The sequence below is a fragment of the Labrus bergylta genome, chromosome 7, assembly GCF_963930695.1.
Source record: "Labrus bergylta chromosome 7, fLabBer1.1, whole genome shotgun sequence".
In the NCBI taxonomy this organism is placed as follows: Eukaryota; Metazoa; Chordata; class Actinopteri; order Labriformes; family Labridae; genus Labrus; species Labrus bergylta.
The window spans coordinates 20,886,382-20,910,191 of NC_089201.1; the positions used below are offsets into that span (position 1 = coordinate 20,886,382).

General features: G+C 40.4%; 1 protein-coding gene across 2 annotated transcripts in view; it reads left to right on the plus strand.

Annotated features, from left to right (window-relative positions):
• Positions 1 to 2,056: 2,056 nt before the first annotated feature.
• Positions 2,057 to 23,810, plus strand: part of fbln1 (fibulin 1) — a 34,466-nt gene continuing 12,712 nt past the window's right edge. Inside the window, exons 1-15 of one of the 2 annotated variants that reach the window (XM_020660862.3) lie at positions 2,057 to 2,310; positions 7,716 to 7,824; positions 10,656 to 10,785; positions 12,700 to 12,859; positions 13,956 to 14,018; positions 14,122 to 14,208; positions 14,306 to 14,443; positions 14,526 to 14,663; positions 15,982 to 16,125; positions 16,445 to 16,570; positions 16,707 to 16,832; positions 17,765 to 17,884; positions 18,165 to 18,296; positions 18,431 to 18,554; positions 20,103 to 23,624. In XM_020660862.3, coding sequence (XP_020516518.2) covers positions 2,256 to 2,310; positions 7,716 to 7,824; positions 10,656 to 10,785; positions 12,700 to 12,859; positions 13,956 to 14,018; positions 14,122 to 14,208; positions 14,306 to 14,443; positions 14,526 to 14,663; positions 15,982 to 16,125; positions 16,445 to 16,570; positions 16,707 to 16,832; positions 17,765 to 17,884; positions 18,165 to 18,296; positions 18,431 to 18,554; positions 20,103 to 20,484 — 2,034 coding nt within the window. In that variant the 5' untranslated portion in view covers positions 2,057 to 2,255 and the 3' untranslated portion in view covers positions 20,485 to 23,624. Of the gene's footprint in view, positions 2,311 to 7,715; positions 7,825 to 10,655; positions 10,786 to 12,699; positions 12,860 to 13,955; positions 14,019 to 14,121; positions 14,209 to 14,305; positions 14,444 to 14,525; positions 14,664 to 15,981; positions 16,126 to 16,444; positions 16,571 to 16,706; positions 16,833 to 17,764; positions 17,885 to 18,164; positions 18,297 to 18,430; positions 18,555 to 20,102; positions 23,625 to 23,810 lie in introns of those variants that run through there. The other variant, XM_020660854.3, reaches the window with a different exon arrangement.

The following is a 23,810-nucleotide window of genomic DNA, read 5'->3' on the forward strand; positions in this document are numbered from 1 at the left end:
CTGTACACCACGGCAAAATTAAGATAGAGGCGAGATCAGCCATGACAGGATGGTCTCTGTTGTGATAACTACAAGTGGGGGCATCCTTGACAAATATATATCTTTAGGAAATGCTTCTACAGCAACAATCTAAACTTAAAAGTCCTATTGTACAGTTAAAATGGGTTTCCAGGATAATGTAACTCTATTTGTTAATTCTTTATTATACTACTTTTCATGGTATGATGTGCTTTTCTCTACCTTCCAGAGGTCTTCATTTCAACACCAACTTGCAGAAATCTGCTCAAAATAGGTCATCCATTATATCAGACACGATGTCTGTTTTTGTTATCATGTCAAGTCAAATCATATTTTAACCTGGCAATGTCATTGCAGAAGGATTTTTCGTGATTCACCATGCGACTGCAGAGCATGGACAAAAAACAAGACATGTTTATTGTGATGGATTACCGACCCAAGCAAGTACTTGCATTCTTACACCACAGTGTGTTGTCTTTCGAGTAGCATATTATGAGAATAAATTGGATCATGGACAAATCAGTATTGAAAAAGGCAGTTGTATCGTCTGAATAAGGAAGACAAATACCCTGAAAGTCAAACTTAAATCCCTTATCCCACATAGCCTAATCCAGCTCTTTAATAGTGATGCTACAGGATTTTGTTAATGGAGTCTGGAAAATTAGAAAAACATTCGTAAATGTAAATCATGCATTTAAATGGGCTGAAACATTCAAAACACTGGTATGCTCTGTTAAAATGTGGTCTTTTAAGAAGACTGTAAACAGAGTGTAATTACTAACAGAAAGTGCAGACTGTGGTGGACTAAAGGAGCACCGAGATTGAGACGGCACTCATCACACAGTCCACTAAAACAGACCAGTCACCCATTTATAACTGCCATTTACTTGTGGGCTTCCCTGTATGTCTGTGGTGTCCTGATATCAAGTCTTTGGTGATGTTTCTAGACCGGCTAGACTGGTGGTGGAGACATATGGCTCTGATTAGAAGATCATTTAACCTCTCTCTGTCACCATGCCCAGAGTCAGCAGACTGATTGAATTTGCAGAGGGCTTTAGTTGGTACAAAATGTTTATAATGCAGTCTCGCAATTATTTCTGCACTTCTTGCCAACTCTGGTAGACTCCTGTGTGTGTGTGAGAGTGTGTGTGTGTGTACGTGTGTGTATGTGTGTCTGTGGCTTGTTTATACCCAGCTCCCTCTCACAGTTCATGATCACTTTGGCTGATGGTGAGCACCACATCTGTGGCACTTTTACAAACGCTTTAATTCATTAACTTTGAGTTTATAGAGACATTTAATACTGGATACAGTATCAGTAGAGGATATTATGGAGGATGCAACAGCACACAGCGTTGTTCCCCATATGTTCCCAAAGTGTGCATTAAAATAGCAGCGAGATGCTTATTTAGAGATAATTGAATCCCTTTTTTTCTTGTAATGAAAAAAATTCAAAGGTTTCGAAATTTATAGTCTGGATGTAGCCACAACAGATTTTTAAAATACCCCAAAACTGGCTCCAGATGTTGAATAATCAGCACAGTCATTAGTCACAGGCAAAAAAAAAAAGAGTGTACTCTGGCATTGATGGGGAGACAATTTCCATGTGTGCATGCATACCTCACAGCACAGTAGCCCGAAGACACTTGCAAGTCCTCCTGCCGCCAGGCTATAAATATTAAGGCAGCCCTCAGCTCCCCAGGTAGTATTTCAGGTCTTATTATTCCCAACATAAATGAATCAATCATATTGGACATTTGAGAATGAATTGGACTTCTGTGTAAACAGTCCTTTCAGAATTTTAGGAACAGCCATATGCTGCATAAAATCACCTCTGGTGTAAACTTCAGTGTGCATGTCAGCCTAACAAACTTTTATGTTTCTTTTTTATTTTATTTTAATAAACTGAAAGTATAGCACACGATTAACGACTTGTATTTGGAGTTCAAAATAAAAACACAAGCTGATATGATTAGCAATAAGTGGTCGGTGTCTGTGGCCCCAGCCCGCCCCTCACTGTGCCATAATTAGACGCTCATTCCTTCAGTCACGCTGCAAACTGCGACTCACCCAACTCCATCACATCCACCTCTCTGCCTCGGACTCTGGCTTTGTCTTTCAAAGGAGCCCTGCTGCTTGTTCACACATCCTGCAGGCATACCAGCACACAGCACTGAGACGCTCAAACCCTTCAAACATCTTTGAAACCCGCTTTATTTGAGTTGTACTTTCATTCAATGGGTCCGTGTGTGGTGCTGCTGTGCTCTCTGTTCGGAGTTCTCCTTGGTCAAGGTAAGTTACCTTTCTGAAGTGTTTACTGTTTATACCGCGGGTTGTCTTGTTATTAGGCGAGCTAAATCAAGCGGCAGGCTGGATTTGTTGCGTTTTTACGATTGTCTGTTAGTATGTTTTTTATTGCAAGAATACTTTTTATCATCAAGACTGTGGATTATAGGAATCAAACTGGCAAAGAGTAAGACCCATGGAGGTGACGAGTCTGCCATAGGACTAGTTGGGGCATGTGATAAAAGCACAGTTTGCAGAGTTGGGTGCTTCAAAGTGTTTCAGGTCTGTCTAGAAATGAAGAAGGGCTCAAATTTCCCCTTTCTGTTACAAAACTAATGTAAAAAAAAAATGAACAGAGATTGCTTCAGAAAAAGCCAACTTGGGGGGGGTTGTTTTCTCATTCATGGTTTTGTACTAGGTCAGAAAGTAAAATGTTCTACAAAGCCATCTTTAACAGTCATAAAGAATGCTATTTGTGCACTGCATTGTGTTACACAAAATCTGGATAGGTAATAGTCCTGTGGCTTGAATTTTTTGTGTGTCATTAATCAGATGTGGTTCATGCTTCAGCCAAGTGATAAAAGAAAGAATGACATACTCTTAAGCATGTTAAAATGCAGTTCCACATAAGTTGGAAGAGTTCTCACCACCCATATAGTCTTACTTTCTCCAAGTCAAAGGCCAAGTGTCCTGGTATGCTGCGATGCTGTGGCAGAACGATCAGCGTCTCACCAGGAGAGACAGAAGTGTGATTTATACTAAAGCGTCCACAGCAGGGTCATGCAGGCAGGGTAGGAGCCATATCCAAACCCCCATGGTCCCCTGGACACACATGGGACAGTTTTCACAGTCAGCGGGACTACTTTTCCTTAAGCTGCCTTCTTGGTGGGATCGTGTCACAGGTCAGATATCAACGCGACCAGTTACATGAATTCAACTCCCAGACATACCTGGATGGATAGCTGGGTAGATTGATAGCAGAGTGGCCTCAATACCAATATTTGATTTTACAGTCATGATACTAGCCCGTGCATCTCAATGACATCATTACCAATCAACCTTGTAAAAATCAAATTTCCAGGTCAATTTTTTTATGTGAAAATGACAAAAAAAACAGTATGTTGCAGCAGATGGTGTTATAAGTCAAAGCTAGAAAATGTCCACATCCTTCAGTATATTTGCACCAATATATTGTTTTAGTGGCACTGGTATTGGAGGGATTGGTATGAGCAAATACTCAGGTAGGAATTTTGAATGGGATAGAGAAAGACAGATAGATAGGTTGAAAGATAAATGTGCCCATAGAGAGAAGAGTTGTTCCACTACCTGTATTGGTATCAGTATTAAAGCTAGCAAAATGTCAGTAGTGTTTGACCAACAATCTTATGTACATTTGTATTACACTGGTATCGCAGGGGAACTTGGATTGCGTTATTCAAGATAGATGGAAAGACAAATATGGACAGACAGAGAAAAACACCTACTTCCAGTTGTAACCAGATCTTTATTTTAGATAGCAAGAACCATCTTAATAAAACCCTGGAGAACGGGGAGTCTGTGAAAGAGACACACTGCTGTTGTGATGTCTGGCTAAGACCAACTCTGCCTGGGCGGAGCTCCACCACTGGGATCATTAAGCCTTGTTTACATGAGGCGTCTAGACACAGGCAAGCCATGTGCTGCTCTGCCAAGACTAGAATGGCCCTCACAACCAGCACCGCCATCCAAGATTGAAATCAGCCCTCTCCTCACAGACAATGCATCACAGAGACCAGAGAACCAGGCAGACTCTTCTGTAGACAGGGACACGGCTGTGCCTGGTTTACTCCTTTTGATAAACCAGCACCACACAGTTTAAAGGCACTTCTGGTCTTTCACTTTATGTTTTCAGAGCAGCAGACGGTCGTGGCGTCTGTGATGCCTGGTGGGTTAGAGTTAGTTATCAGCTGTGGAGAGCTACATTTAAGAGAAAGCTAAGTGACAGAGACGTGGGAGAATTACAGTATGAGACCAACTTTTACATGCTGCATCCCCAGGGAGAAAGATTTTAGATTTGTTATTCTTTAATCTAGAATGGTGACTATTATCCTTTTCGATATTTTAATACAAATGTGTTTTTATATCAAAAAGCTGTCTGCAGAGTTGTTTACTGATGCTAGTATGCTATCATATTACCTGAAATGGGGTTTATCAACACTGCAATGATCCAAAACCAGCAAAGAAGAATGAACTCTGCTAGTGAAAACTGAGAAAAGTTAGCAAAAGGTCAGCAAACAGTGTCGTCCAACAAAGCACGATATAAGGGCTAGCTGAGACCATTATTACATGAGGAGTATAGCAAAGCTAGCAAAAAGTTAGCTCACAATGTCATCCAACAAAGCACTGTTTTACTGCACAGGCCTAGCTGAGACTATTATTGCACTAAAACACAAATAGAAGCAGTCGTCGACACTTTTAATCAGCAGAGAATAACTGAGCTCGGAGTGAGAAGTAAAGCAAAGCTAGCAAAACATTGGCAAACACTGTCTTCCAATCATACATTTTAAGGCAATATGTCAGTTTAAATGTATATGCAAGCTAATTTAAACTATTGAAAACACAAGCAGCCTCTCGTTAAAAATCAATTCTTTTGGAATGACACTTGGCATCAGGAATCAGTCTTTGGCTAATGTGATCTTAACTTGCCTTTCGGTTTGTTTTCCTTAGGATTATAATTAAAGCTGTCTGCTGTATATTTTCCATTTATTTTTAAGCCAATTGCCATTACTCCATGTTGGTATTGCAATCAATACCAGGTTTTGGACCATCTCCAGCAATTATGCTAATAGACACTGAAACTTGGATGATTTGCCCCCAGGTGTGAGTTGATTAACACTTTCATATGAGGCACTCAGTGCAATTTTCCATACATGCTATCATATAATTCAAGCACAGATAGGCCTGTTTTGCTATGGTCTCTCTGAAACATCATTCTTCACAAACAGACAGAAGCCCTTCACATTTAGAGACAGGGAGAGACTTTCAGACAACATACTTGGTAGGCCCATGTTAAAAGCTTTTAAAATGCCATCTCATTTCATCCAGCCCCTACAAGGTTTGTTGGCCAGAGGATTCTTGGAAATGCCAGACTTCCACAAGTCAGTAGTGAGTCAGCTAATAGCCTATTTAATACTCAGCCCATATCTAGTCCTTTCTGCCAGGTTGATACACATACTGTAATTGCGATGGCCATAAAGTTTTAATTCTGACTTTTTTCTCTGAGAAATTTAAAGTTTTACAGCGACTGCTGCTTCCATAGTGTTGTTACAAAGTTCATCAGTGATGACTATTCCTGCTTGTGCTTCATCCTTGATTTAATAGGTGTAATAAAATTCCTCCTGTTCCTTGGGGAGAAAGCAGCAAATCAATGAAACTGAGGTCTGCTCTTCCAGACACTTGTCCTCCCTACCAAATCTACATTTTATCTGAAGTTGCTAAATCTTGCCAGACTTTTCACAGCAGACACTCTGTCTCAAACAGCTGGATTTGCTCAGTGCATTTCACAATCACTTTTCTCTATTAATTCTGAGTTTCAGCGAGTAACCAGCAACAACTGGTATTCTTTTACTATGAATCAACAAAACGATTTCATGTTGAGTTTGTTTCTCCTTCTTTCTCTCCAGGGACTTATTGTTATTAACAAATTGATGCACAGATCCTGTTTTGAGCTGGAGGCTAAATACATTTCCAAGGAAACAATCTGCCAAAACAATTTCATGTTTGGCTGATCAAACAAAAACCACAGACGGATGAATGTACTTGATGTGATTTCGACGGTTGATTGTTTACAGAGTCGAGACATTCCACGTGCTGTAATCCACACGAATAAACAGCCAGATAACCACAGAGCTGGTGGAGATCCAGGTAGAGAGCTTCTCTTGTCTGCCACGACATATCTATAATTCATTGTCTTAGGCAAAAGTTATGCCGTAAGGCATTTTGATTTGCAAAGATTTTATCTTTTAAAGAGCAGCTTTTTCAGAAGGAAAGGGCACACCCTTTCTTGATTTGGCTTAGAATTGAATTTTGATCACAAGTCACTTTCCGAGTAAAGAGTATGTTTATCAGCAAGTTACATTTTTTGCCAGAAATGTGATTTTTTGGAGAACAAATAATGCTTGCAACGATAAAGTGGGTAAAATAAGTGGCAGCACTGTTCTTTTAAAACAAGTTGCCATCTTTGGAAAGCAGGCTGGATTCATATTGCTATACGTGTCTATTTTTTAAAATTAGGCCTTTATGCCTTTATTAGATAGGACAGCTGAAGAAAGACAGGAAATGGTGGGAGGGGAGAGTGGGGGATGACATGCAGCAAAGGGCCGAGGCTGGATTTGATCCCACGGCTATTGCTATGAGGATTGTAGCCTCCTCACATGGGGCTTGCGTCATAAATGTTTGGCTATTTAGCACACCACATCTCTATCATGTTTGACAGGCCACACCCTAAAGACTAATTCAACAAACCCAATATTGTCCAAATAAATCACTGAGTGACAAATTGGCAGACAAGATCGAGACGTGTGTTCTGACCAAACAACTCAACAATCCAAACAATGTCCCCTGCAACTTTATACTTAACAAAAAAACACTTCAATCCATTAATTTACAGCTCCATAAAGGTGGTTCTAATAATCCAATACAAAAGCATACATTCAAATGAAACTCATGACATGTTGCACTGCCCGTCAATCACTGGGTGTTCAATACGGAGTTCTAAGCCTGCCACGTGCTGTCGCTCCACCTGGTGTTTAGTATTAAAATAACATGCAAATAAATACATGATCATTGCTACATGTAATTTCATTTGACATTTAGTTAAAGTCAGAAAAAACAAAGAAGCACATTTTGGCTTAGTTACAGGAGAGTAATTGTGACCACAGTCTTGTTTGGAAAATGTTTACCTACAGTATGTAAAATTCAACCAATTTACTTATCTGGTTTCATAGTGGAGTCGCCCACCACTGGTCTTTAGAAAAATGCAGGTTTAAGGCACTTCATTAATGGCATCTCTTTTGAAATCAAGTGACTTGGTCAGCTTCTTATATACAGTTTATGTTCATTAAACTATTCTTAAGACCAAGCCATGTTAAGTGTTTCTTGTCATGTCTGTTTTAATTGGTAGGAAGCCAATCTTAAGTTGAGTAAGTGAGCCGTCTTTTGTGACTGCATGAAGATTTTTTAAGACTAGATGTTGCATTCTAACATCTGGGGTCTACAGGTCCCATGCTGCAAGAGGGGGTCCCTTTACTTGTGTAAAATAGAAACTGACAGATAAGAAACAGTTCTTTTGGCAGTTCATGGTAAATTGGTTGTGTCACCTTATTATCTGATCACACATGTAAAAACGTTTCTCTGCTTTTTAATGCCCGCAGGAGCAGAGCAGATCTCGATTGAGGACTGCTGTAAAGATGGCCAGAAGCGGGGAAATGATAACCAAGACTGCACGTCACTCCCTCTTATCTCGGGGTCCAGCACATGCATGTAAGCAGATGTTATCTACCATGCTGCGTTCATTGATTGAACATCTTTACATCACCAGATTTGCCTGGAGCTTGTTCAGATTGACGAGTCATTACCTGCTGCAACTTTTGTCATAATCTTGCATTGCACTGCTCTTTCTGTTTTATCCCTCAGGAATTTGGCATGTACCATGTTATGGGAAAAGGGCTACTAGATTACTTTGCCTTACCAAAATCTCCAGGCACATTATTCACTACGTATGAGAGCAGGAAGCGCTAATCGTGATGGGATAATAACAGGTCTGCTGGTAACCCTAGGAGGTGTGCTACCACAGGTTCAGGGCTCATAAACCAGGGTGATCTGCTGCTGTGAACACTGACAGCAAACAGATTTACTGTAGGAACCCAGAGTGATCCCAAATTTGTCTTAATTATAGCGTTAAATGTGGAGCAGAGAGGGAAATGGCAGCGGTTTTGGAGGGAGCAGACGGGAAGAGAGGTGAGGGGGGGTCAGAGAAGGGGCTGTTTCTAAAACCCCAGGAAATACCTCAGAGGTGAAATGCGACATAGAAGGGACGTAGGACGGTAGGAGAGAGGCAATAACAGGAAATCTGAACGATTACTGCATACACCAAAGGGGAAAAGTATGAGAGAAAAATAGTAGGTGGAGGAGAAAAACAAGAGCTTGACTTTGCCCTTAAAAGGTTCTGCAGAGGAGGTGTGCGCCCTGCCGTGAATTTGAGATCCCCAGTAGTTTATGTGGAAAGAAGTTTCTGGTGAGATTTGATAAAGAGGCTTGTTGGAAATGAGGGAGAGGAGGCGGAGAGGAAAAGTTACAGTGACACAGATCAAGACCAGACAGAAACAGTCATCCTCTCTTAACTCACTGGACTGCATTTAAACACAGCCAGAGTTAGACAATACAAAGAAATCTGATCAAATAGAAACATTAAGCAACTGATACTTTTATAATAATAAGCACATTTACTCATTCACATTAGTAAGGTCTTTTTACCTGCTCTTTTGTAATGTTAACAGACAAAGAGTAAGGTATTTTACCTGCTTTTTGTGTCTTGAGATAACACTTGTTATGAGTTGACGCTATACAAAATAAATTGAATTGAATTGAATTTACTTGGGTGTGCTCGGTCCAATAACTCCCTTTCACATGTTTATATGCAGGGTCGTGTCTTCCCCCTCCCCCCACCTCACACCACCCCTAAAATCTGATTGGCCACCCTGTGTGCCATGCCAAAATATGCTATGATTGGCTATTTGCTTTGTCAAAGTTTGTTAAAATAACCAGTTTGCAATGTTATACCGATCTGCTAGTAGCTTCCTTTGCATTTTAGTGTAGCATATTTTCTTTTACTAGAACTTTGAAATATTTAAAAATACTTCCCACATATACTTCATATGACATAAGAGGAGTGAGTCTGCAAAATATTGCAAGCAAACTCCTTTTAAGCATACATTTTTTGTCACTGGCACATTGCCAATTAAGAGTTATCGCTAGTTTCCTGGCGTACTTAAATGTGATTGAATGGCTTGGGACTCACGTCTTCTTTAGAGTCCTTAAAGGCTTTATATGTGATTTTTCACACTTAAATATAATAGAAATCAAGTATATCCTCTGAAAATAACTCTGTGAGTAATGACTGTCTACAATGGGTGTAACACCCGAGTCCCCCTGTCTGTGATGTTCTCCGAGTTTTCCGAGTCATATTTTCAGTTTGTTTATATTGCCGGGATGGCGGCTGACTCCTCCCCTCGCGAATAAAAGTTGTTTAATTGAGGGACTAGAGAAAAGAAGAATAACATACTGTACACACTGCTTAACTGCGTTTCTAGATCACGCTTATTTCGGGTACATTTACATGCAGTGTGAAGATACGAGCATAATAAAGATAACCCACCAATGCAACGCGAGTTGTTTTGGTTTCGTGCTGGTGCTCAAGGGCGACATCTGCTGGATCAAAATATCACATATAAAGCCTTTAATGAATGAAGCTTAGAAAGTGTATATACTGCCACTCCGTTGTGTTAACAAGTTAAAAAGTTATACACCGGAATACAAAACCTATACAAAAATCTTTTATGTTTATGTAAATGTGTGTGTGGCCACCCCTGCATTGGTCACTACCACAGTTTGGCCACCCCAGTCACAAAGTCTGGACACACCCCTGTTTATACGAATCATTTTATTGATTCATATAATTATACATTTTATGATCCACATTTGCACAAAAGTCAGAAGGTTGGCTGGTTGCATTATTTTACTTGATATGATTTTTCTTTGATTTCTGAGGAACATTTGAGACGATTGCACTCCAGTGACATCATTAACCTGTAACCTGTTATGTACTGGCAACTGTTAGTCACGCATCTGTTCTAACAGGACACAGCATGCTTATTTTAAAGGAGCGGTTTGTTATAGTGGTTATTATTATACAAGCTATGTCTTCAAAAAGTCAACACGAAGAAAGAGTTGCAGAGGGTTGACATCCTGGGACTGAAAAAGTTGTTTAACTCTGGTCAAAAACAGAGCAGCAAAAGCCTCCGGGAGTGCTGCACAACCCAGTTTAACAGTTTAAGTGATGTCAGTGCTGCAAATCACAATAAACCTCCACACTACTCTCCTCTGAATTCACACAGGACCGACTCTACCCACTCATCAAGACATTTTTAGTGTGACAACCCTGAGATCCCCATCAGGCGTGCCTCGGGCTAATTTTAATGGGCTACTCTGTAAGGCAGAGATGTATTGCACTGTGGAGGTTATGGATGGAGCTGAGTGTAAATGCACCACCTGTGTTTTGTGCTTCTTCTTTTTTTTTTTTTTCTTGCTGACAGGATTGTGCAGGAGCAGTGCTGTGTTGCAGTGCTGGAGGATACCATGTGCAACACTGGCATCAACATGGCCAAAGACCAAGGAGCCTGTGACTCTTTGTTCACCAACACCTGCGAGACCAAGACTACAAAGGTGTGTCAGAAAAGCTCACAATAAATCACTACGGGCTTAAAAACACCACTTAACTCAAATCTGTGTACAATATATCACTCTGCTGGACAGCCAGTTTGGAGGGCTAATGATTAATGAGAGCCATAGTGTGTAAGTTTGTGTATGTGTGCGTAAGCAGGATGAGGCATGTCACTCTGGGGAGGAATGGAGCTTGTTGCTGTCAGATACATTGTAAATTGAGCTCTGACTCTGGGATCTTCTGCAGGCGGACGTCCAAGCACTTTTCAGCCCCCTTATGTTTTTATTTAATTCCCCTCAGAGTGCCTCTTTATTTTAACAACATATTTCATACCAACGCATCACAGAGATGAACGCTTGGCAGAGTATAGAGACGCTGGGATGCAAGTTGGTACACTTTCTGGAAAGGATGAGATAATTGTCTGTGGGACAGCTTGTCTTTACTTGATCCACTTGAAAGTGCAGGTTGCTGGCTCACGCTTAAAGGTGTTACCTGAAAAAGACAAAAGATATGTTTGAGAAGGAGCGGGTTTCATCCACTCTTCATCGATGACATAATAGCTTTGCTTTATTTGTGTACTGTTTTATTGTAATTACAGTAACAAAGGCTTTGAAGACATTATGAATCAAGAAATGACAATCCCCCACCTTTCTCATAAATCCACAAAAAAGGAATTTGTTGTTTATGTTTAACACGAGGCAAAAGTCAACAACAGTTTGCTGACTTACTTTGACTCCATAGAACAGCAAAAACAAGCTCTAAACATGTAATTGCCCTACAACATCCATATACACTGGAAAACTGTCGAAAGTACATTTGTTGTCTTTGATCACAACTGTGGGAAACGATTTGGCTCAATTCATGTCCAGCAGCTAGCGATAGTGTCTGTCTGACATTCAGTTCTCTGCAGGTAGCTTACTGTGTTTTTTAAATCAATAACCTGCTGTGGTTGAATTCCTTTAAAAAGAGACAAACAAGATACAGAAAACAGTTCTGGGGTTAAAAACCGTTCAGGAGAGGTAAGGAGGACTACACAGTTGGAGGACAAGTAAAGGCAAAATGTGACCAAGCCTGATTTAGGGAACCCTGCTGACATGGTATTTTAAGCAGATTAAAACCACACTCACTTATCAGGAAAAGTAAAGCTTTCTGATGTGGGCACTTTTGTTTGCACATTTTTCAAACATGCAAAGCCTTCAAATATACACAGCTTCTACTGTGTAAGCTGCCACGGAAAGAATGTCTTTCCAGAAGTTGCCGAATGCACGTAAAGTTTTCAAGGACAGTGTCAAGGTGACACAGATATGCACCCCTGTTTAATATTTGACAGACCTATGGCATGCATGCACCCAGTCACTATTTATAACACAAACCAGATATATCACACAAGGCTTCATTTCAGGTATATTACTTTATTGCACCAGCTTAAACACAAACACACCCTTCACACAGACTCTGCTGTTTTCATCTCCCCTCCCCCTCCTGGACTGACACTACCAGGCTGCCATAATGATTGATAAGAGTTTGCTTCTGCCAGAGGGGATGATGTCATCTTATCACCGTCTGTCAGCCCGTCTTCTTGCTGATATGCAACTTATTTTCTGTCACTCAATCTTTCTGAATCCTGTCAGTCCACTTGACTTCTCAATCAAACTCCTTTCCACCTGTCTGCTTGATTGAGAGCTTGGATTTCTGTCTGAAATACACCTGCCCCATTTTGCAGTGTAAATGTCTGCAGCATTTTTACAAAGCCGCATCATCTCACATCTTGATCTTTTCTTTTCAGTCTTTAGTTTTTGCCTCCTCTTATTTGACACTTCTTTCGTCTCTGTGATGTAGTGTTTTTCTCTTTCTCACATGTTTTCCTTTTGCAGGTTAAGTTGACATTATGCGCCTTCTTCTATTGTCTTCTGCAGATGTGCTGTGACTGTTGTCTTCTGGGGAAGGCCGCCCAGGAGCAGGGCCTCTCCTGTGACCACAGCCTGTCCGTTGGCTACCAGTGTGGTCTGGTATCCAGGGCTTGCTGCGAGTATGGAACCCATGATAACCAGACCACGCCCGCAGGACAAATTGAATGTGGGTTGGGAAAAAACAAGGATGGAGTAGGCTAGATATTACATTTATTCCTTAAGTTAGTTTGTATTAGAGAAACTTAAAAACAGTCATTTGACCAAATGCATTAAAGCTCTCTAAATCTCAGTGGCGAAACAGACAAGAGAAGACCAATTTAGTCTCGATATCAAAACTCTGCTGGATGTTCATGGTCATTGTTATTCCGTCATTGCTTCAAGTTATATAAGATAGTTTAACACCTTTTGCAATATATTTAAATGACCAAGGGCTTTTTAGTGCCATCTGTTTCTCTAAAATAGAGAAATTTATTGCAGAAATAAAAAATCTCTGTTGTTGTCAAACACTGGCTTGCACTGCCCCGTGTTGCATATATACATTCATTGTTTATTAGTCATTAGGCTACTTTAAATTATTATTAGTTATAAAATTAGAAACATTTGAAGTTTTCAGGGATGTTTTTTTACTGTAAAACTAAAACTTCAGTTATCAAGTGTCACTGGTGTTGTCAAATTTAGCCCAACACTGCCCCCTGTTGGAAGTATATGGTGCCTGCTTTTTGGTTCTTGCTTCAATTTAAAAAAAAAAAGAAGGTTTTTACAGCTGCTTTTTACTGTAAAATAGAGGCATAACGTGTAGAAATCAAAGTGCCAATGATTTTGGAAAATATAGGACAACACTGCCCTCTCTTGGAGGTATATTGCGCTTTTGGTAATTATTGAAAGAGGTTAATTAGCAACATATTTGAAGGTGATCGGGCTCCCTTTTAGTGTCAGATTGAAGTAGCCTATTCACTGTGGATAGCCTTTGTTGTTGTCAAATATGAGCCAACATTGCCCCCCTCTGGATGAACATAGTTGTTGCGGTTTGTCATTTCTTCAAGCTATTAAAGGGTGTCAGTACTGCCCTCTGTTGGATAACTACATTCATTGCATTTTGCTCATCGCATTGAATACTTGAAGGAGGTTAAAATATCTACTGAACATATTTGATGGTCTTTGGGCTGCTTCTTTATAATAATAAAAAAAAGTAGCGGTATAAGATCAAGTCATTTAATGTACATAAGCACGTTTGAGCTGTGTTCTTTTTTTTTTTTATGCAGTACCGAACCGGGATGAAACCCAGGACAATGGAGATAATTCAGGACTAACTGATCAGTGCAATGGTATGGAGAGGACAGTATCATCAATAACACTTCTTCTTAGTTTAAATGATTACATTCTGCAAGTCCAGTGTCAGTATTCATCAGGTTTTTAAATTCCTTTCAGGGAAATGTGCTCATCTCTGTGTGGGCAATGACACCTGTGCCTGCTCCAAAGGCTACAAACTCAAACCAGATGGAAAGAGCTGTGACGGCAAGCAATCCTCTTCCTGGCTCACACTTTTGAATTCAAGTTGTTTTGCTTTAGTTTGTATGAAAAAAAAAGATTCTCTGCTTTCAAACGCTTACAGATATCAACGAGTGTTTGCTTGGAGCGAGTAATTGTCGAGGAGGAGAGCGCTGTATCAACACAGAGGGCTCGTTCCGCTGTCAGAGAGAGGTCAGCTGTGGGACCGGCTATGAACTCACGGACAACAACAACTGCAAAGGTCGGTCAACCTGCTCCTAGTTTCCTTTTGTAACTGTGTATCTGGAGCATATGTTCAATTCCCCTGTATTTTTTGAACATAGATATTGATGAGTGTGAGACAAACATCCATAACTGTGAACCACAGTTTGAGTGCCAAAACACTCAGGGGTCGTTCAGATGTTTCCCTAAGATGAAGTGTGGTGCTGGATATGTCCAGGACGCCCTCGGCAGCTGCATTGGTAAGCACCATATTACAACAGCCCTTACCAATAAATACCAACCGCTAAACTTTAATAGTTAATCGCGATTAATCACATTTTTCAAATTCAATTATTTCACATTAAATAAAAAAATTGACTGGCTTTGATTTGGAACTTTTGCACTGTCCTAAGCTCAGAGTGCTTTACTTGTTTGAATTAAACCCTGCTTTTATTTTGAAATAATGTAACAACCTTCTGGTAGGTAACTCTTTATGTAACAAAATGAAATGGATCTTAAAGGACAAATGTGCTACTTTTTGATCCAGTAGATGTCGCCCTTGAGTTCCAGCATTAAACCAAAACAAACTGCTGTTTGGCGACACCTCCGCTCTCCTACAGCGTCACACCTCCAACCCCTCTCCACTCACGTTCACAATGAATTATATGAATTAGGACGCACCATAATTAAGCTCCGTTAAGCGCAAGCGGCAGACAAAGTTGTTCTTGGCTCGAGCTGCAATTGCCTGTGGTCTGCATTGTTGTGTTAGCGGGCTAATGTTAGCACACTTTTGTTAACTCGTAGCTTCATACTGAGCATTAACTGACACAGAATGACCGAGATCTAAACACACTTATGTGACATCCAAATAAGCTCTGAGTATACTATGTTATTCTTCTTCTCTCTAGTCCTTGACTAAAACAGCTTTATACGCAAGGCCGTCTCGTCCATGTAAACATGATGTAAACACAGCTCTGAGAACAGTACAGATGGGGCTTCTCACTCATTTTAGACAGTCATGACTCAGAGAGTCATTTACAGAGGATATACTGGATTCCTGCTGTAATTATGTGTACAATTGTGCATATTCTGCCTTTAATAAAACGGATATTACTTCAGACTGGTCAGCTGAGCTGTCTGAGAGTGTTTTAGGGTGATGTGAGACATTCAAAGATGCAGCAGTGTAGTTCTATTCCATCACTACGACTACAGGGAGACAATTCAGAGGTGTATCTACGGTGCGCAAAAAGGGACAAAATAGCATCAGTTAATCGTGATTTGGGTTAGGGTTTATTTATTTCAGACCTTAATTCATTCATTGTGATTTTACTAGTCAATCCTGACAGATGATCTTCAACACTTGGGATACTTTATGAACTTTTTTTTTTCCACACTGAGTCAGGAATATCTCTTTTCTCATATATAATTTAGTAAAAACATGTATCCTAATTGAACTGGTATTAACAGATTCCTTTGCTGTACCATTGCCAATACATGTGTTACATTTAGGCAGAAGCTTAAAGATGGTATGTTCAGTTAATGTAACAATTCAATTTCTTGTCTTGTCTTTGTTTTCAGATATCAACGAATGCGTCAGTCAAACGAGCCCGTGTCACAGAGGGGAGATCTGTATCAATACAGTTGGCTCCTACATCTGCCACAGGAACTCTGTGAACTGCGGTCGAGGATACCACCTGAATGATGAGGGCACACGCTGTGTTGGTACGGCTGATAAAGAGACCGAACCAAATCAAACTGCATTCTAACACATACCATGTTTAAAAGTTCAGAGGCCAGAATAAATGATTAGAATTGTTTAAATGTGAAATAAAATAGTACCAATAAAATGAAAGAACTTAGAAAGGCATTTCCCTGAGGAATAAATATGATTTTGATGGTAAACAGGTAGTGAATATATAAAGCTATAAACATAGTCATGTTTGCAGCTATGAACAGCAGTGATAAATACAAACAGTGTAAATGAGTATGCAGATGAGGTCAAAAAGACGGTGTTGAATGACATTTGTATTCATCTCTGCAGATATCGATGAGTGTAAGGGTCTTGAGAAGGTCTGTAAAGGTCATGGTTGCATCAACCTGGTGGGTTCCTACCGTTGTGAGTGTGAGCCTGGATACATCTTCAACAGCATCAGTCGGACCTGTGAGGGTAAGAATGTGATAGATAACACTTTAAACTACTCAAATAGGTGGCTTAATGTTCCTGGCATGTTAATACAACATAAATCAATCTAATCAGAATTGACTTACTCTTACTTTGTCATTTTTTGGACTCTGTTTTTTAGAAATCAATGAATGCAGGCACTACCCCGGCCGTCTCTGTGCCCATAAGTGTGAGAACACTCTGGGATCCTACAAATGTAGCTGCACCACCGGCTTTAAACTATCTCCTGACGGCAGGAATTGTGACGGTAAGATAAATCTCTTAAGATAAGATAAGATAAGATATACTTTATTCATCCCAGCAGGGAAATTTAGGTGTTCCAGCAGCCAGCATACATACAAACACACAACACAACACATATATATACAAACATATCCCACCCATACAAAAAAACATGAGCCCACAATACAGTTTGATATATGATATATGCAACTCAGGCTAAAGAAGAAGTGCAACTTTTTCTACAGTGTGTGTTTGTGTGCTTTAGACTTTACTGAGCAGATATTACCAGTGACAGAAAATAATTACTTCTGTTCAGATCCGAGGTAGACAACCTTTTGGCTTCAATCCCGGCTGACAGATCAGTTGTAATCCCGGCAATGGAATCAAGCTGTTTTGGTTTGGTTGTTTACTTGAGGATATGCATAAAAATCAAAATACAACAATTAAAACTTTCCAGGAATAGGATTATAAAGTTTAAGTTTAGTTTTTTGTTTATTTGTTTATTTGAATCAGGGGATTAGGGGTTAGGGTCAACAAAAAAACATTAGTCTCAGAAGAGAAGCTTTGTACCAGATTTAGCTTGGTCTAGATGACAAGTTAATCCTGACAAGACTTGTTCCTTAAAGTCAGTTTATTTACTTCATGGGAGAAAATGTGGAAGTCTGTACAAAGTTTCATTTTAGTTTGGAGATTATTTAATTCTTTAAAGGCTTTAAAAGAAAAAAAAGTCCTTGGTATATTCAGTCATTCAGTCATTCAGGTAAAAATGACAACTAAGATCCATCACTGGAAATAAAAATACTCTGTGTGTCTCAGTGATCTATTTGACTTTGGCTGTTCTTGTATCAGTACTTTTTTCAAATAGGATCCCCTGCTCTGAAGGTGAAGTTTTGTTCTAATTCTAATCATATCTGTACATGAATGAATAGTTCATACTAGTCTGTTTTTTCTGTGTAGATCTGAATGAATGTGAGGCCAACCCCTGCAGTCAAGAGTGTGCCAACGTGTACGGCTCCTATCAGTGTTACTGCCGCCGCGGATATCAGCTCAGTGACATCGATGGCTTGACTTGTGAAGGTGCAGACAACCATTTTAACAGGAAATTACAGCAACACATAAGAAAATCCTTTGTATTCCAAAGTGTACGACAGTTTGTCCTGTATTCAGTACAGTAGGTTCCCGCTGCTCAAATCTTCAATGAAGAAAGCCTGCATCTGTTTAAACATACGTTTAAGTAACTACCTTCATGGAAATAGATGCAAAACGAGTTGAATATCAAAAATGATGAAGTTGAGATAAATATTTGAATTGTACTCTCTGGTTTGTCTTGATTTTTTTGTTTCTGTGACACTTGTAGACATAGACGAGTGTGCTCTGCCCACTGGAGGTCATATCTGCTCTTATCGCTGTCACAACACTCCTGGCAGCTTCCACTGTTCCTGTCCTGTCACTGGCTACACTGTGGCTCCTAACGGACGCAGCTGTCAGGGTAAGTTATCTTTAATGGGTTGTCACATATTAGTCACTAACATGTGATGGCTTACGTCACTTTTAATACAAATATATATTTTTTGACTATTATGAATATTGCTTTTTTCTAACTTTTGTCTGTTTTGTTTGCAGATATCGATGAATGTGTGACGGGCACACACACATGCACCGTAAATGAGAGCTGCTTTAATGTACAGGGAGGATTCAAATGTCTGTCCTTTGAGTGTCCGAACAACTACAGACGTCATGGAGAGATGTGAGTACCTTCATTTAGTCTAGGTGTCACACAATGTCACTGAAAAGATCACACAGACACACATTTAACTTGATAATTATTTATGTAGGGACAAGTAAGGAACTTGTGACCCAAAACCATGCATACAAGTTATTTGTGAATGCCTCTCCCTACTGTATGTGGGCAGGCCTTTGAATACAGTACAAAGTAATCAACAAAACAAGTTACATTACAAAAACTATATAATCCAAGATAAGAACTGTACTTAAATGAGACACCATATACCATGAAGCTACCTGATTATAAAAGACAACATAACTGACACCTGTTAAAAAATAACCCTTTCAGTTTGAGTTTAAAATGATCCCACTCTCAGTTCTGCAGATCAAGTTTTCCACAAATCAATCCTTTGAACAGAAAATGATCCCAATCTCCACCAAAAGCTCGTTTTGAGCCTGATGATTGAAAAATGTATGAATTTGTTTTACAATTTTAATCAAGAGATCATCACGTTAAATTTCCTATTAAATGTCTCTCTGAGTCATGACTGAGTGAGAAGCCTGAGTCCCACCAGCTGTACCGTTGTCAGAGACGTGTTAACATCATGTTTACATTGCATATAAAGCTGTTTTAGTCTAGGACTAGAGAAAAGAAGAATAACACAACCTACTCACTGCTTATTTGGATGTCACCTAAGTGTCGTTCCCTATCAATTTAGGTACAATAGGAAGCTATGAGTTAACCAAAGTGTGCTAACATTAGCCTGCTAACACAACAATGCAGGCAAAAAGAATTGCAGCTCGAGCCAAGGTACATGTTTTCCGCTGCTTGCGCCTAAAGGTGCTTAATTATTGTGCGTTCTTATTGATAAATCCTTTGTGCAAATGCGAGGGGAGAGGTGTAGGAGGTGTGCCGCTGGAGGAGAGCGGAGGCTTCAGAATCAGCACGTTCTCGCACATTTTTCCTTTAATATAGGATCAAAACGAAGCACTTTTTTTCTTCTCAGAACCCGACCATGATGTGATCTTGTGCGTTGCCTGTTCTTACAGTAAAATGAGAAATAATAGATGTTGAAAACACAAAAGTCACACATAAAAGGCCCATGTACCTCACAGCCAAGTCTGAATGATCATCCCATCAAGAGCTCTTTGAACACCAGTAAACACTTCCAGGCCTTTTAAAACTGACACGTGTTCATATGTATGGATCAAGGCTCTGCATGTCCAGTTTGCGCACAGCTGGAATGACTTCAAAAGCGTTTTTCGGCTGTAGCATGTTGTGTTGTTTTAGAATGATGAAATGCATATGGATATTTTCTCATTGGCTCGTTTACATTAGAGGCTGCGTTTGATCACCCACCCGGTGACAGAAGTTCCTGCATGACCCCACAAAGAGCACCATGACTGCCCTGTGAAATATTACGCTGCAGACTGATGTTCCTCCCACTGCATGTCACGCACGGCAAATGAAATTTACACCTGGTCTCTCTTTTTCTTTCTCTCTGTGCCTGTTTTCTGTCGTGTTTCGTCCCTTTTTTCTTTTGTCCCCCAACCTCCTCTCTATTTGCAGTCGATGCGAACGCTTGCTTTGCAATGAGTCTGTCGAGTGCCTGACCATGCCCCAGAGAATAACCTACTACTACCTCACCTTCCCCACCAACATCCCCGTCTTCACCAACATCTTCCGCATGGGCCCCTCGCACACCGTGCCCGGCGATGACATCCAGATTGCTATCGTCGCCGGTAACGAGGGCGGTTTCTTCAAGACAGAACGGGTGCCCACTGGCGGAGTGATGTCAGTGGGAAAGCTCATCGACCAACCGCAGGACTTTGATCTGTCTCTGGAGCTAAGGCTGCGTCGCTACGGCACGCTCAGCACTTACCTGGCTAAGGTGCTGGTGTTTGTTACCCAGGAGGAGCCCAGAGTTCCTTACAATCCCCTTCTAGAATAAACACAAGAGTTATAAGCTGACACAAGTTACTACACTCTTAAAAAAAAAAGACGTGTCATAAGCACCTACAAAATTTACATAAAGAATTACGCAAGATGCATCCAAGACAACCATAGATTATGTTCTTTGAAACATTGAGTATCATGTGTTGTAGTGTATGGATGATTGCAGAACAAACTGCATAGATAGATGCTGGAAAATATAGATTTAATTCTTTATCTGTATAAATCCACAGTCATAGATGGAAATGGCAGGTGCATATAAAGTCAATTCTTGATTATTGAATATTATTCTTAAATCCAGCAGTCATGCATGGATTTATGCTACTTGTGACTGTTATGTTTCGGCTCATTGCCTGAAAGTTGTGTCAAAGCTGACACATCATTTTTTAAGTGTGGTTAAAAAAATAGTTGACACACAAAATCAAAAGCACTATTTTTTTAAAAATGTTATAGCATCTTACCTAATCAACTTTTAAACGCTAGAATTAAGGATCATCATTCAGCAGTAGGAATGGGGTCCACTTGAATGTATTGTCTTGGAGGAAGGGCATCGTGACAGCCTCTAGGTGGCGTTCTAGGTCAGGGTAAATAACAAGAAGTCCCAAGTCTGCCTATGACTGAGTGTAATTGGATGGTGGTTGCATGATAAAGTCTGACGTTTCTTCAGCATTTTATGGTTTTTGTGTTGGATGAACAGTTTTCTATTAAAACTGAAATAGAAGTAACACATGTTCAAGTCCAATCCTGTTTTTGATCATGGTGCATTGTGGAGTTTACTCAAATACAGAAAAGGGAGTTGTGAGGAATGTGAGGGCCGAATCCCAGATGGGGGCATGAAGATTTTCTCACATAGCGTCATATTATTATTGTCCAGACAACATTGACGAAAAGGATATCAAATGATCTGTAGCTTAAAAGTTACATTTACTTTCGTCGGAAGTTGCTCAGCTATAAAAACCTATAAATAAGGTAATTTAAAACCTGATACGAGGTCTTAAAACAACCACATAAAAGCTTTTATTGATATTAATGACATTTCTGATTCAAAGTTTGCATTGCTTCTTGATGATTTTAAGTTTTCCCGCAACAATTATGTTTTTAATGACCGAGTCAAACTTTTTCTTTAAAAATATACATATTAGCATCTCTAAGCCAAACTCTTGAGTAATATTCAATGTGTGCATTTACAGGGGGGGGGATCAACCAAGTGACTCTACACCTCCAATATTCAAGTCAAAACTGAGCCAGTTTGGGGCTTTTATTGCTTTCTTACTTCCACTTCCTAAACATCGGTTACTTTGCACCGCAAATTCATCTTTCTGTGGCAGGTTTTTTCATGCCCATCTCTTTACCTCATGTCATATTCTCAGCTTAATGTAAAATGCACAGTTTTCCACTGCATTCTGCGGGTGTAAACCCCAAAGCAGACTGATAATCCAAATGAAGGCTGAGTAAGTGACATGCGATGGGATGCAGTGGCAACAGAAAGGGAAATGTGCACCAGCAGGAGAAGGTATAAATAGTCTGACATGCTGTGAGGCTGCTGCCTGAGGGCTGTGGCTTATAATAACTGTAAATTCAGATGTCCTAGGTTCCTCCTGTCCTGAGCTGTCAGGGCCAGTAAGGATGCACTCGGTCCCTGGTGGGGATATCCTTAAAATAAGAACATAGTGGCGCGCAGAAGGTTTTTTCCTCCACTCTGACATTGAGTTATGGGGCTCTGGGCTCTGGCCGGTGGTCTGAACAATTTGTGGTACAGCAACATCACCGCGCACAGAATGAATGATGCCCTACAGTGTTTGTGTTGGGGCGTTATCAATGTGCCGACTATAAATAATAATTACCAAAAAAATAAAAGGCCTTACGCTTGACCAGAGGACTTTCATCCAAAAAGTCTGTTTTTCTTTCTGGGCTGAAAGTATTGGGGTTTTTCTCCTGGGCTGGGCCACGTGAGGCATGGAGCGATGTAGAAGACATGCATTTGTGCATGTACACACACACATATACACTCATATACATACACAAGCATGTTTGCATGCACAAATGACCAAACACTCATACAGACACACATGCAATCTTGTCACAGAGATACATGTGCACAAACACACAGATGGGGCTGTAGTAAGCTCAACTTGCTGCCCCTGCTTTGAAGTGCCCCATCTGTGTTTAAGGGGGGGGGGCATTTCACCCTGGGTCATTATCTTCTCGTAAATTTACTTTCTACCCCAACAGAGCTTTCACCTTGTTCGTCTAGAGCCCCGCTCTGGCCTTTCTGCAGCTCAGCCTGCAGTATTTTAAACTAGAAGAACATTTTGTGGGTTTGGCCTGGGCCAAAGCAAAACTTGGACCCACCCGCTAATTGCTAATTACAAGCCCCTACCCAGTGGTGGCTTGACTTTTTGTCAGGGGCTTCTCTATTCTCGCTCAACATGGAAGGAGCCCTGCAACCCAAGCCGGGCCTGTGCTTTGAGCTGCAGCCTATAGGTCCCCTGAGGAACTCCAGAGATCTACGGCTCACATGACTCACAATGAGGCTATAAGGCTGCCATGCACATTAAGTGGACTTATACATGGCAGCTTGGCTGTTTTTATAACCCAATATAACCATGTACTGACTTGTCTCCTCTGCGAAGACAAAGCTTCAATTTAAGATCTTGGATGTCAAAGTCGGGGCTTTTATTTAGATTCAATAGCGCTTTATGATCACAAGTTCCACATGGTTTCAAAGACAAACCCTTGATTTATGAGCTTGTTAATGCCGCATGAGCCTCTCTCAGAGTCTTATGTAGCAGACAGGTAGTGAATAGCGATACTTCAGGTGGTGTTAGCCTTAGGAGCCAGCAGGGGCCCTCCATTCCCTCCGACCTGTCAGTGATTAGTCTGTGGAATAAACAAAGCCCTAAATAATAGGATGAGAGCTGCCCCGGGGAGAGGTTGGGGAGTTGTCTAGTCATGTTGCTCACAATTTAGGAGACTTTTAGAACACTCCCCCGCCACATAAATCCTCCTCAAGAGATTATCTGATGTGAAGCCGGGGATGTTCAGCAAATCCAAATATTTTCCTGAGCAGGTTGTGGATCATTCTCTGTGAGTGGAGTAATTCATTTCCCACAATGCTTGAAAAAAGTGCATCAGAAACGCATCAATGGCAGTGCTTGTCTCCACAGGCTGCAAAGTTTGGCTTCAGCATGAACTTTTGGGCCATTGTTGGTTTAATATTCCTCCAAACCACAAAGAAATCTGATTGTTTTTAATGTTGACTGCTATAGCCATTATCCATGGCGGGCCATTTGAGTTATCCCACTGAGTTCATGATTACACCAT